The sequence below is a fragment of the Mirounga angustirostris genome, unplaced genomic scaffold (genome assembly GCF_029215605.1).
Source record: "Mirounga angustirostris isolate CCGP_5_RB_7025 unplaced genomic scaffold, mMirAng1.0.hap1 SCAF_6, whole genome shotgun sequence".
Taxonomy (NCBI): domain Eukaryota; kingdom Metazoa; phylum Chordata; class Mammalia; order Carnivora; family Phocidae; genus Mirounga; species Mirounga angustirostris.
Window position 1 is genome coordinate 53,895,707 of NW_026991714.1, and position 15,940 is coordinate 53,911,646.

The 15,940-nt window shown below is 37.2% G+C and overlaps 1 protein-coding gene across 5 annotated transcripts in view; it reads right to left on the bottom strand.

Moving 5' to 3' along the window:
• Window positions 1-4,748: 4,748 nt before the first annotated feature.
• SUCO (SUN domain containing ossification factor) overlaps window positions 4,749-15,940 on the bottom strand; it is an 85,284-nt gene continuing 74,092 nt past the window's right edge. For 4 of the 5 annotated variants that reach the window (XM_064594312.1, XM_045877439.3, XM_045877440.3 and 1 more), the window contains 2 exons: window positions 7,836-7,891; window positions 4,749-6,785 (listed from right to left, as the gene is read on the bottom strand). In XM_064594312.1, coding sequence (XP_064450382.1) covers window positions 6,342-6,785; window positions 7,836-7,891 — 500 coding nt within the window. In that variant the 3' untranslated portion in view covers window positions 4,749-6,341. The remainder of the gene's footprint in view (window positions 6,786-7,835; window positions 7,892-15,940) is intronic. The other variant, XM_064594313.1, reaches the window with a different exon arrangement.

Genomic DNA, 15,940 nt, shown 5'->3' on the forward strand with positions numbered 1-15,940 from the left:
AAAGGCTTGAACTCTCGCTCCTGATAACATCTGAAGAGGCTCACTAATCTTTACAATCAAAGAACCAGAGGAGACAGCTCTAATCGATCTATGCTATAGTGAACATAATAAACACTCTAAAATGCCCAGTGTTATTTGATAGAACTATAATTAGGCAAATCAGCAATGTGACAGAGTGAGCCTTGGATAGGCCATATGGCCCTTGGTAAATATTTCAGGTATTTCTGAGCGACTCAATGAGCTCAGTGGCTCTGGGATACAGAGACAAAACGATCAGAGCTAATGAAGCCTGGGTAGGGCTCACACAATACATGCGAAGGGTGTTCTGGAGCAGTGGGGGGAGTCTTGGGGGAAAAGGAGAGCCACAGCTTCCGTTCTCTGCTAGTAGTTGTTATTTTTAAAGCAGAGCATCTTTGATGTGATGTACATTAGCATTTCATGGTCCTTCAATATTCTTTTTCATGTGGGGATTTTGAGTCATTTTTATACTTCCTCTTTTAAAGTTCCTTAAACCCCAATAAAAAAGAATACTGATTGCCAGCTCTTGGAGAAAACAGACTTTACCACTGATATAAATACTATTCATTTCTCCTCATTGCTCCCTGGTTCTTGAAATTGGACTGTGTAGACTTCCAGACCCCTTAAGGTTAAGGGCTGTGGCAGTCCCTGCCTAATGAATCGTGTTCATAGAATATTAGTTTACCTCATTGAACAGAATACCTCCTTGAAGGAAGGATTCACATATTCTTATCTGATAACTACATGCTAACATATTCTTGGCATTTTTTTTTTTTTCTAAATTGGAACTTTCTCTTAAAGAACTTACTTCGGGCCCCCAATTCCCTGGCGTAAATAAAAAAAAAATTTAAACCGAGGTATACTTGACATATAACATTAATATCAGGTGTACAGCATAATGATTTGATGTTCGTATGCTTGTAAATGATCACCACAATAAGTCAAATTAATGTCTGTCACCTTACATAGTTACAATAAATAAAAAATTTTACAAATTTTCCATTAGGAAATTTGGTACCCATAATTTTTTCAAAGAGTATTATGGATTTGTTCCCCCCAAGAACTATTGCAAAACATAACCTTGGAACTTTTATGGTAACTACTTTAGTTATCATAAAAAAATTTTTTAAAGGAACACTGAGAGGACAGATACTAAATGCAACATTCTGTCCCAAATATGTATAGTTAATGCATTTCTGAGTCTTTGGTCTCACCAGGGTGTGACTACAAAATAAGGACTTTACAGGTCAGGTCCAACCAGCCTAATGCCAGGAAGTGGTGCTTCTGTGAGTTCCTCGGAGGGCTCTTGGGCATTCTCAGGTAGTGTCCCCCATGTCTCCACCAGGAGGCATTACAGCATGGTGAAGAGCCTAGTCACTGAAGCCCTACAGATAGATACGGGCTTAATTCCCTGCTCTTCCACTTACTAATTTTGTGACCTGAATAAACACCATGAATAAATAAATAAGAAACTGAGGCGCAGTTTACTGAATGAATGAATGAATGAATGAATGAATGAATGAATGAATGAATGAATGAACAAACTGTGCCTCGGTTTATTCATTTTAAAACTGGCACAATAACAGCACTTTCATAGATTGTTAAACAAGAGCTACGTATACAGTGCGTTCGCATGGTGTTGGCACCCAGTAAGAGCAACTTCTATCAGATGGGATGCTTTTGGCATAACACAAATACGTAACACAAAAACCAGTTGAGAATGGCTTAAACATGAGAAGGATTTATTATCTCATTTAACAAGGAGTCCCAAGGTAGGGTGGATCCTGGATTGGTTGGTTCAGTGGCTTAGTGTGAGGTCATGAGCAACTTCTTTTTCTACTCTACCCTCTTCACCATGTCAGATTTTCCTCAGGCTGCCCTTGTGTGTGAGAAATTTATGTATATCATCCAGACAAGAAATTGTCCAGAGGGAAAACATCTTTCTCTTACTACAACTTGATTTTTAACAACAAAGAAGCCCCTCTCTTGGCAGACTTCTCTTCATTTGCCACTGGTCAGAATTTCACCACATATCCATACCTAAACCAGTCACCAGTAAGGCAAATGAATGAATTTACCATGATTGACTTACACTGACCAAGATTTACATCTGATCTAGGAATAAGATCACCTCCCCCAGGAGTATGTGCCCATGAAGTTGGGGGAAGAAGGAGCACAAAAGACTGGTGACTGATTCCCACCTAGAAAATGAAAAAGTTGAGAGGCTGGCTTGCTAAGTACTCTGATGGTATGAGCAAGGAGTCTGCAATCTTTGGGACTGAGCAGCATTCCCAAGGTTTATGGCTGAAGATGCATGTTTTCCCCCTAAGAGAAGGGAGGGAAAACTGAATGGGAAGAAATTAGAGAGGGAGACAAACCACGAGAGACTCTGGACTCAGGGAAACAAACTGAGGGTTGCAGGAGGGAGGGGGGTGGGGGGATGGGGTAACTGGGTGATGGGCATTAAGGAGGGCATGTGATCTGATGTGCACTGGGTGTTACACAACTAATGAATTATTGAACACTACATCAAAAACTAATGATGTACTATATGCTGGCTAATTGAATTTAAATTAAAACTAAAAAAAAAAAGAAAACACATGCTTAAGTATTTAGGGGTGAAGGGTCTTACTGTCCCAACTAACTTTCAAATGGTTCACCCAAAAGAATGTGTGTATTGTGCGTGTTATGTATGCAAATAGACACACACACAGAAAAAAAAAAAAAAAACTAAAAATGTTAACTGCTGAATCTGGGTAAAGCTGCACAGATATTCAACTGAAATTTTTCAAATTAAAAAGCTGGGGAAAAGCATGAGGTGTTTTTTTTTTTTTTCCCTAAATAGGACGAGTTTATTTTCAGTATTAATGAGATTAACAATAGTTCTCATTATTCTGACTTACCCATATTCAAACTCACCTGCTCAGAAAGTTGCAGGCCCAGTTTCTAACAAGTCATACTAATCATTAAGAAAGGACTTACAATAAAGGTTATGTACATAGGAAAGATCAAAGAGTAGAAAATGCCAAACAGAAGTATCCAGAGAGAAAGAAGGCTTTCTGTGACTGAAATATTTTGGGTCCATGGTTCGGGAATAAGATGCTTCTGCTGGGAGCTGAGAAATCAAGATGAGAAACCTTTGGCATCCCAATTGGATGTCAGAGTTCTCTGCGGTGGTTATTTATGGCTAGTTTAATGCAAACAGTGGGAGAAAGAGACCTGAGGAGGAGGAGGAAGAAATTCTCAACCTCTACTCAAATCACCAGCTGCAGGGTTAGGACTGAGAACCGACTGCGAATACACTCAAGGCCTGACCTTGAAGGGCACTGGGACAACTCGGAAAACGAATCATTTAGTACTCAAGTCAAGCCTGTTGTGAATGAAGGGCCAGCTCAGTTGCAGCCCAGGGCCCTTGTACTGGAGACCCTCAGAAGAATGGGCACCAGAGGTGAGGAAGACGCAGCTAGTTATGTGATTTAAAAGGTAGTAACCCACAGGGATGAAGTAATAGCCCGCACCACTATTCTGCAGATAATCGACAGGACTCCATCCTTAGGGCAACAGGACTAAATCCTAGTAATTTCATGTTAGGCAGGATCGTGGGTCATAGCTCTAAGTAGAAGCTATAGGTTCTACTCTATAAAAATCAATGTACGGTATAGATCCAGGAGGCTGGGACACACTTAGAGAGTGTGGCAGAATACATGGTCTTCAAAGATCTGCTTCTCTTTTGCTGGGAAGGTCTTGTCACAAACTGGACAATTCAAACAAAGGGTCTGCATGAGGTTCTTAATAAATCTGATGACTGACATTACTTCATATGCCATGCTCTTACGTAGATCTGTTCAAGTAGGTTAACAAATACCCATTTTGTATTTCATATATGTAAGCTTGTATCTTCAAATTGGGAACACCTCTAAAACTGGAAAACCAGCAGGTGGTAAAAGCAGCACACCAACTGGGGACAGGAGTTGCAGGTTGCTGTTGAGGAGCAAACAGTCCTTGGAGGGGCCCCCGGGGGCAGTGGCAGACAGTAGAGAACTCCTGTTTTCCCATGTAAGGCTTATCAAAAAGCTATTTAATTCCACAAATTGTATGTAACACAGTACTTTTAAAAATCCAATTGAAAGAACTGTTTTACTTGGCATCTTTGCTCTTATGATCCCTCAGTTTCCTTTTATTTTATGCTGTTTTAATGCTAACTTTTAGAAGAAAGAAGATGAGGCCAACTATCAAGCCACACTGAAAGCCTGTTCTGCATACGCAGCTTCGCTTCCCACCAGGCACACGTCTACAACTGGCAAGAACTCTTTTTTTTCCTCATGTAAGTATAATCTCAGAGAGGAAAAATAAGCCCCAAATTGTAAAATGTTATGCTCTGGTTAGATGTTTAAAAGTTGAAAAGTAAATTGTAAAGCATTACACTCTATTTAGATGTGGAAAAACTTAAAAATTAGTAGTCCTCAAGATGACACCTGATAAGAATATACTTACATGTATTCTACTAAATAAAGATCAAAAACTCTCATTTTAGTGTTTGAAATGGTGAAATTACAATTGTATAGGGAACAAAATGTTTACGTGTAAGTTCAATCAGTTTAGAGTTGGCTGAAATGTGATCAATTATGTAATGAGATGTTGCTGTAGTTTTTAAAGTGGCAAAAACTTCATTCCCATGTTCCGAGTAATATATTTGTAAGTTCTCCTTCAAAGAACAGAAGAGCCAGTAATTAATAAAGACAAGTGTTCAGATTTATTTGGAAATTCACAGTTTCTAATGGCGCTACAGCTCCGTAGTTACAAACTGAAAGTCATCTTTCCACAACCCTGGGTGCTGCACGCAGATTGTGTAACTCCCGGTCTCCCTCCACTCTCATCTGGACCTCTTCTCAATGATCCATACAATCAGGCCCTCTTGCTCTGAATGGCTAATTGTACAGACTGGAAAAAAATTTAAATCATCTAAAACATACTGTTAACCTAAAAGCAGCAACTTAAACAAACAAAAAAAGGCTTTAAATAGGTCACATTACAAACAATACCCCCAGAAAGGTATTAGACAAGCTTAAAAAGTTATTACTAAAAGTGCTCAATAAGTTATAACTTAAATCTTACAACACAAAATGGTCAATTCTCTCCCTTTCAAAAAGAAACTTCCCACTTTCACTCATTACTGTACAAACACACACTAAGAAATCATTTTACTCAAATACAGTCGCTGCCCATTATTTTTAAAGAAAACAAAAGACCAAATGAAGACAGACACATTGACATCACATGTATACCTCTGCACATTTGTAGCCAATACAAAGCAAACATCAAGGAATAATGATCCCTTTAGACCTGACCAATTAGACGAGGTCTGGCAAACTCACTCACTGGTTCCGTGCTTATGTACATAGGCAGTGATTCTACCATATGAGACCTGGACTCATCTGACAAACCTTCAAATGTTCTACTTGTAGTAACAGGAAACAATTACCTAAAAGTCTGGAGGATTAGTGCTTATTGTGAATGTTTAAAATGTAATGTAGCTAACGAAAACCCTTACAACAAGTGGTTAAATGTGTTTAAAAGGTGAATTTATAAAAAAATTTAGTTGCAAATACCAGTCATTTGCAAGAAAAAATCTTGTAGGCTTTTTTCTCATTGAGTCAGTAACTAGAGAAAAATGAGTGTGAATAAGTTAAATGAAAATATCAGTATTGCCGTTTACCCAAAAGAACAGAAAAAATTCCAGCAAGTTTTTGTTTCAAGTGAGTTTGCTACGCAGAAGTCTATTTGGCAAGTCTGCAGGATCTTTATACTGTCTGACCCACATTACTGAACTTCAGGTGCAGATCACCTTAAAGCCTTGTAGTGTTTGCAGCTTCAAAAAACTAACAAAGTTATAAAAGAAATCAAATGACAGAAAAAGTTCTCCCTCCTCTTCCAGTGGCATTATAAATAGACAAAAGGCACATAAATATGGGAAGGTGCAAGAAATAGGAACAAAGCTAAAGGAAGAGGTTTAGGCTTTCATTCCTATCCCACCCAAAGGAACTGGGCTTCCAAATTACGTTTGTCCCAGTAATTAATCTGTGAAAAAACATCTTTATAAAATGTCTACCATTGTCCTTGTAGGACGTGATCAGCCTTGTAAAACTGCAGCTCATTAACCAAGATTGACACAATCCCACCTACTTTTTTAAAAAGGCAGAAACCATAATTTCTGAATACTTTTCCCATTAATATTTCTCCCTCCCCCAAACCCTTCAAATACCACAGACTGTTCTTCAAAGAACAACAACAAAAAGTCTCCAGTATGAAAAGTTCTATTCATTTTAGATATGTCCCGAGACCGCTGTGACACCAAATGTTCCCACGGTGATCTCTTTGTTTCCTTTGATTATGTCATGCAGGCTCGGCAATGATCCTGACTTAGTCTGTATTAGAGTTTTTATCAATTTTCCTTGGTCTTGGACTTTAGATCGCCTTCGTTTTAAAGCCCTCTTCTCAGTTTTTGTCTTTTGGGACTGTCCATTGCACAGACTTGTGCAAGCGGAAATGCCACAAAAGTAAGACTCTTCTGACTGTGATGATGTTTCTGAGCTTCCTTCAGACGGAGGACCCTTGTAAGAAGAGTGATAAACTTCTCCCATATTAGAAAAATCTCTCTGGTTCATAAAGGGCTTCCTTCCTTTTAGGTCTCCATTGGCTACAGGGTGCAATGGATCTGCTGGCTTTATGGTTTCAATTTTTTCAGTCTTGTACTTGCAGCGTTTCTTCTATAACATTAAAACAAGGTAGTAATGAGACCTCCAACAGTTACCTCATCAAAACATCTAGAGAGCTGAGCTAATGGAGAAAAGTGCAAACTCCCGGTGAAAAGTAAAACAGTATTATGAACAGCATACATACTGTTACGTTCTGTATAGATATTACCATTACCTTCCCATTTTGTAAATGCTACTCAATCAAAACTCTTTACTTAGCTGCCACCTCTGAAAACAGATTTAGGGGGTGATAACTAACATCTGAGTACTAGTTTACTACGCACCAGGTATTATACTAGTTGCTTTCATGTGTATCTTACTTCCTGAGAAGTGAGTATTTTATCCCTGGTTACTAAATGAGAAAACCAAGGTCCAGAGGTTTGGTTCCCTGCCCAAGTTACAAAACAGTAAGTGGTCAGGTTGGGATTGAATCCTGGGCTATTTGGCTCTAAAAGTCCAAGTTCTTTCACCTAGAGATCATTACCTCTAATCAAAATGAGTACAACTTACTTTGAGAGGCAAAATGGAAAAAGCACAGACTTTGTAACCAAAAAGCCTAAGTATATTTTGAGGTTTACCATTGATTTAATGAATCATTCAAAGACGGACGACATAAACCCTCTGAGTTACAGTTTTCTCATATCAACTCGGGGACACTACCATCTCCAGGCTGCTGTGAGGAATACAGGAACAGCACACACACACACTGTGCCTAACACACACTGATACTCAATAAGTAAGGACTATTAGCCAGAGTTCAGCAAACCTTTTCTGTAAAAGGCCAGGCAGTAAATATTTTAGGCTTTGCGGGTCTCTCTTGCATATTCTTTTTTATATTGCAACCCTTTAACGATAGCTCCAGGCTCATACAAAACAGGCCACAGGCCAGATACAGCCTGTGGGTCATAGTTTGCTAACCTCTGTAACATTTATTTATCATCATTACTATGATTGGAAATAAACAGTAAATTTAAGGACCACTTAAAGATCATATCAAACCTTTCTACTTAGTTCTTCATCTACTATCACATAACACAACAATACACTTAATCAAAATATTACCTTTTTTTCTGGAGAGAACTTGAGGGGTTCTACGATGTACAAATCATTTGGGTCTACTATAAGTAAGAGAAAGTAAAAAGCAGATGTAAAATGTAAAGTAGGTTATGCTATGATAAACACTATGAAAATATTATATATTGTCCCTTAGTGATTATTTTCCTAACAGATCCAATGAATTTATAATAATAGATTAAGCATATATTTATGCATTTTAAATTAGTGAAAAGCAACAAGGTGGTTCTTATTTTGGGCTTGCCTGGTCTCCTTCAAATAATTTCCCTAAGATTTTAACTGACAGCTAGCCATCAGCCAACACAGTAAGCATCCTTCTTTGGGCCCAGCCCTACCCTCTTACCTGATGAGAAAGACACCACCACCAGGTAAGCTAATAACAAACCTAGAGATCATCTGAGTATTTCCCTAGAGAAATACTCAAACTAAACTACACTGTGTCACAAATGTGGGTTAATATGTGCAACAAGCAGTTGTGACCAGGTACAAAAGCCAGTTAAAGGAACATACACATAAAAAAGAGATTTAAGAAGTTTTTTCTAATTGTATTTTACTGTGACCAAAACTATGAACGCCAAAATCTAAAAACAGCTTGAACACGCAATATAAATGACAAAGCAATAATGAATAAACACTGCTGGCAAGGTGAGTAAATTAGAAATATTCGCTTTAGGTTTCTAAGATTTCATTACTTTAAGCACATTAAAGACAGCTGTATACCACTCCCACACTGACAAGATAAATGTCTTGACAAGACATCTGACTGACAAGATAAATGAGATTTCAGTCCTACTGAACCCATTAAAAGTAAACAATATGTGGTCTGACAGACCCAGAAGTTTATAAAAGCTGCAAAATTCACTATAAAACTTTATGCTGCAAATTTACTAGTAACATGATTCAACCAATTATAATTTTTTTGCATTATGTACTAGAAATCAGTTGAGAAAGTCATCAAATATATAAAAATATCTAAACATTCCTCTAAATAGCCATTTCTACCAGGGTACTAATCTCGCTCAAATTGATTTTAAAAAAAAATGACACTTCTAGGAATGGTTGTTAACTGTTACTCAGATCACCCTCTCTACTGAAAGCAACTAAATGTGGATTTAACAAGTCAGGAAATGACAGATGTTGGCGAGGATGAGGAGAAAGGGGAACCCTCTTATATTGTTGGTGGGAATGCAAGCTGGTGCAGCCACTCTGGAAAACAGTATGGAGATGCCTCAAAAAGTTGAAAATAGAGCTCCCCTACAACCCAGCGATTGCACTACTCGGTATTTACCCCAAAGATACAAATGTAGTGATCCGAAGGGGCACCTGCACCCCAATGTTTATAGCAGTAATGTCCACAATAGCCAAACTATGGAAAGAGCTGAGATGTCCATCGACAGATGAATGGATAAAGATATGATATATATACACAATGGAATATTACACAGCCATCAAAAAAAAAAAAAAAAGAAATCTGGCCATTTGCAATGATGTGGATGGAACTAGAGGGTATTATGCTAAGCGAAATAAGTCAATCAGAGAAAGACAATTATTATATGATCTCACTCATATGTGGAATTTAAGAAACAAAACAGAGGAGCATAGGGGAAGGGAGGGAAAAATAAAACAAGACGAAACCAGAGAGGGAGACAAACCATAAATGACTTTTTTTTAAAAAAAGATTTATTTATTTATTTGACAGAGGGAGAGAGAGCACAAGCAGGGGGAGCGGGAGAGAGAGAAGCAGGCTTCCCGCAGAGCAGGGAGCCCGTTGCGGGGCTTGATCCTAGGACCCTGGGATCATGACCTGGGCCGAAGGCAGACGCTTAAGCAACTGAGCCACCCAGGCGCCCCAAATGACTCTTAATAATAGGAAACAAACTGAGGGTTGCTGGAGGGGTGGGGATGGAGGGATGGGGTAAATGGGTGATGGACATTAAGGAGGGCACGTGATGTAATGAGCACTGGGTGTTATATAGGACTGATGAATCACTTCTAGCTCTGAACTCTACCTCTGAAACTAATAATACACTATGTTAATTAACTGATTTTAATTTTTTAAAAAATCACTAAAAGCACTGAAGAGCAGCCAAGATTAAGTAGGTAATCTCTAGGCCAAATCTGAAGTAAAAGTAGGAAGCCAGACAGTGAAATGGAACACAAAAGTCATTTTTGTCCTGACAGCATTTGCCAAAGCAGGAGTATGCGAACTTTAGCTCTGATGGTATCAAGGGAATGAGTCAGAAATAAAATCTCCAGACCCACCCAAAGTAGTAGTCTAATAAGAAACCTTCACTCTCCCCTCTGTAAGCTAGGACTCTAAAGAACTACCCTCAGAGAAAGAATTAACCCATGCAATGCAGGAACTTACAGTCCAAATTCCCATCATCTGGTGGTCCAACTAACCTCATGCTACAAACATAAAATATTCCTGAATATAAAGCAAACACAAATTTTCTCTGGAATAAGGACCTACAACTCCTAGCTCTCTAATTATCTCTACAAATAATTTTTCAAAGAGAAGGACCAACACACAAAGGTAACCAAGCACAGAAAGACACAAGGCATCTTGAGCAAGAGCCTGCAGACACAACCAATGAAAAGATTCAAAAAGACTTAAGATATCAGAATTATCAAACAGAAGTCTATAAAGACAGTTATACTTACTATGTTTAATAAAAAGCTTGAAAATATCTGCAGGAAACATAAAACAAAAAAGGGACCCAGATGTTTAAAAAAATACTAAAAGAACTCCTAGAAATGGAAAATGTAGTAACTGACATTAAAACCTCAATGGAAGAATTTAATAGCAGACTACAGATAGCTGAAGAATGTGTGGTCTGGAAAACAGTTCGGAGGAAATCACCCAAATACAGCACAGAAAGGCAAAAAGAATGGAAATAGGAGTTTAGGAGGATAAAGTGAGAAGGATGGTAACATACTGAATTAAATGGGGACTCTTAGAACGAGGTAGAGGGAATGTTTTTGGGGAAAAAATAATGGTTAAGAATTTTCCAATACTGATAAAATATACCAACTGAGAAATTCAAAGAGCCCAACAAATTTAAACAGGAATAAAGAAAAAAAGATAATGTTTCAGTATGAAGGGAAGTAATGGCATATGGAAAGTCTCAGAAAGCAGACCTGAAGAATTAAGAAATCAGTATATATGTGGATAAATGTAAATGAACATTAGTGTAAAAAATAATAATAGTATACCTTGTTGAATTACAACTAAGCAAAAAAACAGAATTTAAATACACAAAACATTAACATGTAAGTCAAGTTGGGGATAAAAGATCTTGGTACTATCCAAGAAGAGAAAAGGATTAACTGCAGACTTTGACAAGTATTTGTAAATTCTAAAGTATGAGAAGATGTCAAAGATAATGCACAACTTCTAATGACAGAAAAAGAGAAGAATCTCTTCCTAGCTCCAACAAAAAATCTCTTTAGGAAAGGGAGGAAAAATAAAAAGAGTTAATAGGTAAAAGATATGTGAATACCTTTATGCTAATAAATTTTAACATTTATTTATTTTTTTTTTTTAAAGATTTTATTTATTTATTTGAGAGAGAGAGAATGAGAGACAGAGAGCATGAGAGGGAGGAGAGTCAGAGGGAGAAGGAGACTCCCCACCGAGCAGGGAGCCTGATGTGGGACTCAATCCCGGGACTCCAGGATCATGACCTGAGCCGAAGGCAGTCACTTAGCCAACTGAGCCACCCAGGCGCCCCTTAACATTTAGATGAAATGGAAAAAATTAATGGAAATTTTTAATTTAAAAAATTTAATTTTTAATTAAAAAAAATCAGGTTCCTATAACCAAAACTCCTCTTACAAAAACAATTCTGGACCTATGTGACTAATAATTCACTTGGCATTATACTCTCCAGGTCCATTCATGTTGTTGCAAATGACAAGATCTCATTCTTTCTTAAGACTGAGTAATGTCCCATTGTGTATGTATATATATACACCACATCTTAATCCATTCATCTATGGATGGACATTTGAGTTTGTTTCCATATCTTGGCAACTGTAAATAATGCGGCAATAAACACAGAGGTGCATATATCTTTTCGAATTAGTGTTTTCATTTTCTTTGGGTAAATAGCCAGTGATGGAATTACTGGATCATATAGTAATTCTATTTTTAATTTTTCTGAGGAACCTCCACACTGTTTTCCCCAATGGCTACACCAGTTTGCATTCCACACAACATGCATGAGGTTCCTTTTTCTCCATATCCTAACACTTGTTGTTTCTTGTGTTTTTGATTTTAGCCATTCTGTCAGGTGTGAGGTGGTTATCTCATTATGGTTTTGATTTGCATTTCCCTGATGATGAGTGATGTTAAGCATCTTTTCATGTGTCTGTTGGCCATCTGTATGTCTTCTCTGGAAAAATGTCTATTCAGGGTCTCTGCCCACTTTTAATAAAGAGCCAATAATGGCCAAGAAACCTGAAGCAACTGAAAATTCATTTAAAATTTTACATTGGAATTCCTATCTAACACCAAACACAAAAAAATAAATTCCAGGTAGATTAAAGACCTAAAAATAAAAACCAAAGTAAACATTTAAAAGAAAATATAAGAGAATATCATCCATAAACTTGGAGCAAAAAATTCTGTTTAAACAGGAGATAAAAAGCACTAACCATAACTGGAGAAAATTTATACATTTGATTACACTAACAGGAGCTTCTCTTATTTAAAAAACTCTATATAAAACACAAGTTTCAGAGCAAAATAAGATATCTGCAACATACTTAATCAATGACTAGGATCAAAATCTTAAAAATAATTATAAACCAGTACAAAAGAGATAAACAACCCAACAGAAGAACAGGCAAAAACCTTAAAATTGCCCAGGAAAGTCATATGACTAAAAGGCATAAGTATATTTGTTCAACTTCATTAGTAATCAGGTAAATGCAAACTACAACTGCACTGAGGTTAATGAATACCTTAAACCTGAGAATCCTAAGTGTTTGTTGGCAAGAATGCAGAATAATGGAAATTCTCACAGCACTGGTGGAAGCACAAAATGTTTTATGACCACTTTGGAAAAGCCTGCCATTATCTAATGACTTGCAGATAAGCATACTCTACAACCAGCAGTTTTACATCTAGGCAATATTCCTAGAGAAATTCATACAACTATGTTCCAGTATACAAACAAATGTTTACAGCAGCATTATCTGTAAAGCCCCAAATTGTAAGCAATAGTAGAATGGATAAATACACTGTGAATGAGCTACTGAAATAGGATGGGACGCAATCATGTATATGAATCTCCCAAGAGAACGCTGAAGAAGAACAAAAAGTTTACATGTGGTATGATTCTATTTTATCAAAAGCTCAAAATCAGGCAAAACTTACACTGTGAGAAATCCAAAGACCAATGGTAAAACTATTAAGAAAATCAAGAATATGATTATTTCAAAAGTCAGGATAGCTACCTCTGGGAGAAGCAATACCAAGAGTGCTGATCTTGTTCTACTTCTTGATCTGAATGTTACACAGGCATTCACTTTATAATTACTTTGCAAGTTGTACATTCTAGTTTTATGCACTTTTTGGTTTTTTTTGTTTCCCTTATATTTCACAGTAAAAATGTGTCACAAAAATCAAAACAATTTTGATCCACCTAGTTTGTCAACAAAAATGAGAGTTGCAAATCAAAGTATAAACCTGATGAAAAGAGAGAAGGACACTAAGAAAAGAAAACTTATAATGAATTAATGTAAGTTACAACATGGATTATCTAAGCCCCATTATTACCTCAAATACTTAGCAGGCAACAGATTATGTAATTTGTCAATTTTGTATTAATTCATATCAACTTTGTACAAAAGTCCTAGCTTTATATAAAAATAAGACATGGAGCATTACAACCAAGCCACAGAAAAATGATTATAAGAGACTACTATGAACAACTGTATGCCAAAAAATTGGGAAATGGGTAAACTCCTAGCAACACACATCAAGAATGAATCACGAAGAGAAAATATCAACAGATCAATAACAAGTAAGGAGACTGAATCAATAATCAAAACCTCTCAACTAAGAAACGCCCCAAACTAGACAGCTCCATCAAAGAATTCTACGGAACATTTAAAGAAGAATTAACACCAATTCCTGAAACTCTTCCACAAATTTGGAGGGAACACTTCCAAGCTCATTCTATATAGCCAGAATTACCCTGATACCAAAGCCAGACAAAGGCAGTACAGACAAACTACAGACCAGTATCCCTAATGAATACTGACATGAAAATCTTCAACAAAATATAAGCAAAGCAAATTTGATAGCACATTAAAAGGATATTACACAATGACCAACTGAGATTTATTCCTAGAATAACAAGGATGATTCAACATATGAACATCAATCAATGTGCTATACATTAGAAGAATGAAGGACGAAAGCCACATGATCATCCCAACTGATGCAGAAAAAGCATATGACAAGATTCAACACCTTTTCATGATAAAAATACTCAATAAATTAAGAACCGAAGGAAACCTCAACATATTAAAAGGTCATTTATGAAAAAGCCTATAGCTAATATAATAATGATAAAAGACTGAAAGCTTTCCACTAAGATCAGGAACAAGGCAAGGATGTCAGCTCTCATCACTTCTATTCAACTTAGTACTGGAAGTCCTAGCCAGAGCAATTAGGCAAGAAACGGAAATAAAAGGCATCCAAATTGGACAAAAGGGGGGCACCTGGGTGTCTCAGTCAGTTAAGCGTTGTACTCTTGATTTCAGCTCAGGTCATGATCTCAGGGTTGTCTCACAATTTATTTTTTTGTGTTTGGTGTTAGATAGGAATTCCAATCTCAGAGATTTGAGCTCTGTGTTGGGCTCTATGCTAGGCGTGGAGCCTACTTGGGATTCTCTCTCCCTCTCCTTCTGCCTCCCCTCCCCCACCCCTCCCCCCGTCAATTGGACAAAAGTAAAATTATCTCTGTTTAGAGATGACATGATCTTATATGTAGAAAAACCTAAGAACTGCATTAAAAAAACTGTTAATGGATTCAGAAAAGTTGCAGGATACAAAATCAAAGCACAAAAAACCAGTTGCACGTCTATACTTCAGTTGCACGTCTATACTTTTAACAATGAACAATCCAAAAAGGAAATTAAGAAAACAATTCCATTTACAATAGTATCAAAAAGAATAAAATACTTAGGGATAAGCCTAAGAAAGTGTAGGAAAACTACAAAATATTGATGAAAGAAATTAAAGAATATACAAACAAATAATAAAAGAAGACACAAATGGGAAAACATCTCACGTTCATGACTGGAACACTTAATACTGTTAAGATGTCCATACTACCAAAATGATATACAGATTCAGCACAATCCCTATCAAAATCCCAACAGTATTTTTTTGCTGAAATAGAAAAATACATCCTAAAATTTATATCGATTCTCAAGGGACCTCAAATAGGCCAAACCATTTTTAAAAAGAAGAATAAAGTTTGAGGACTCACACTTCCTGATTTCAGAACATGTCACAAAGCTATAGTCATCAAAACAGTGCAGTACTGGGATGCTTGGGTGACACAGTCAGTTAAGCGTAGGACTCTTGGTTTCTGCTCAGGTCATGAGGTCAATCCTGGTGTCGGGCTCTACACTCAGTGTGGAGTCTGCTTAAGACTCTCTCTCCCTATCCCTTTGTCCCTCCCCACCACTATCTCTTTCAATTCTCATTCTTAGTTTCGGCTCAGGGTGTGATCTCAGAGTTGTGAGATCGAGCCCCACATGGGGCTCTGCATTGAGCAGAGTCTGCTTAAGCTTCTGTCTCCCTCTCCTTCTGCGCCACCCCCCCCACTGTTTCTTTCTCTCTCTCAAATAAATAAATAAATAAATCTTTAAACAAAACAAAACAGTGTGGTACTGGTATAAAGACTGGTAAGTAGACCAATGGAATAAAGGACCCAGAAACAAACCCTCACACATATGGTCAAATAATCTTCAACAAAAGTATTAAGACCAGTCAATGAGGAAAAACAGTTTCTTCAACAAACAGTCCTGGGAAAACTGGATATTGACATGCAAAAGAATGAAGCTGAACC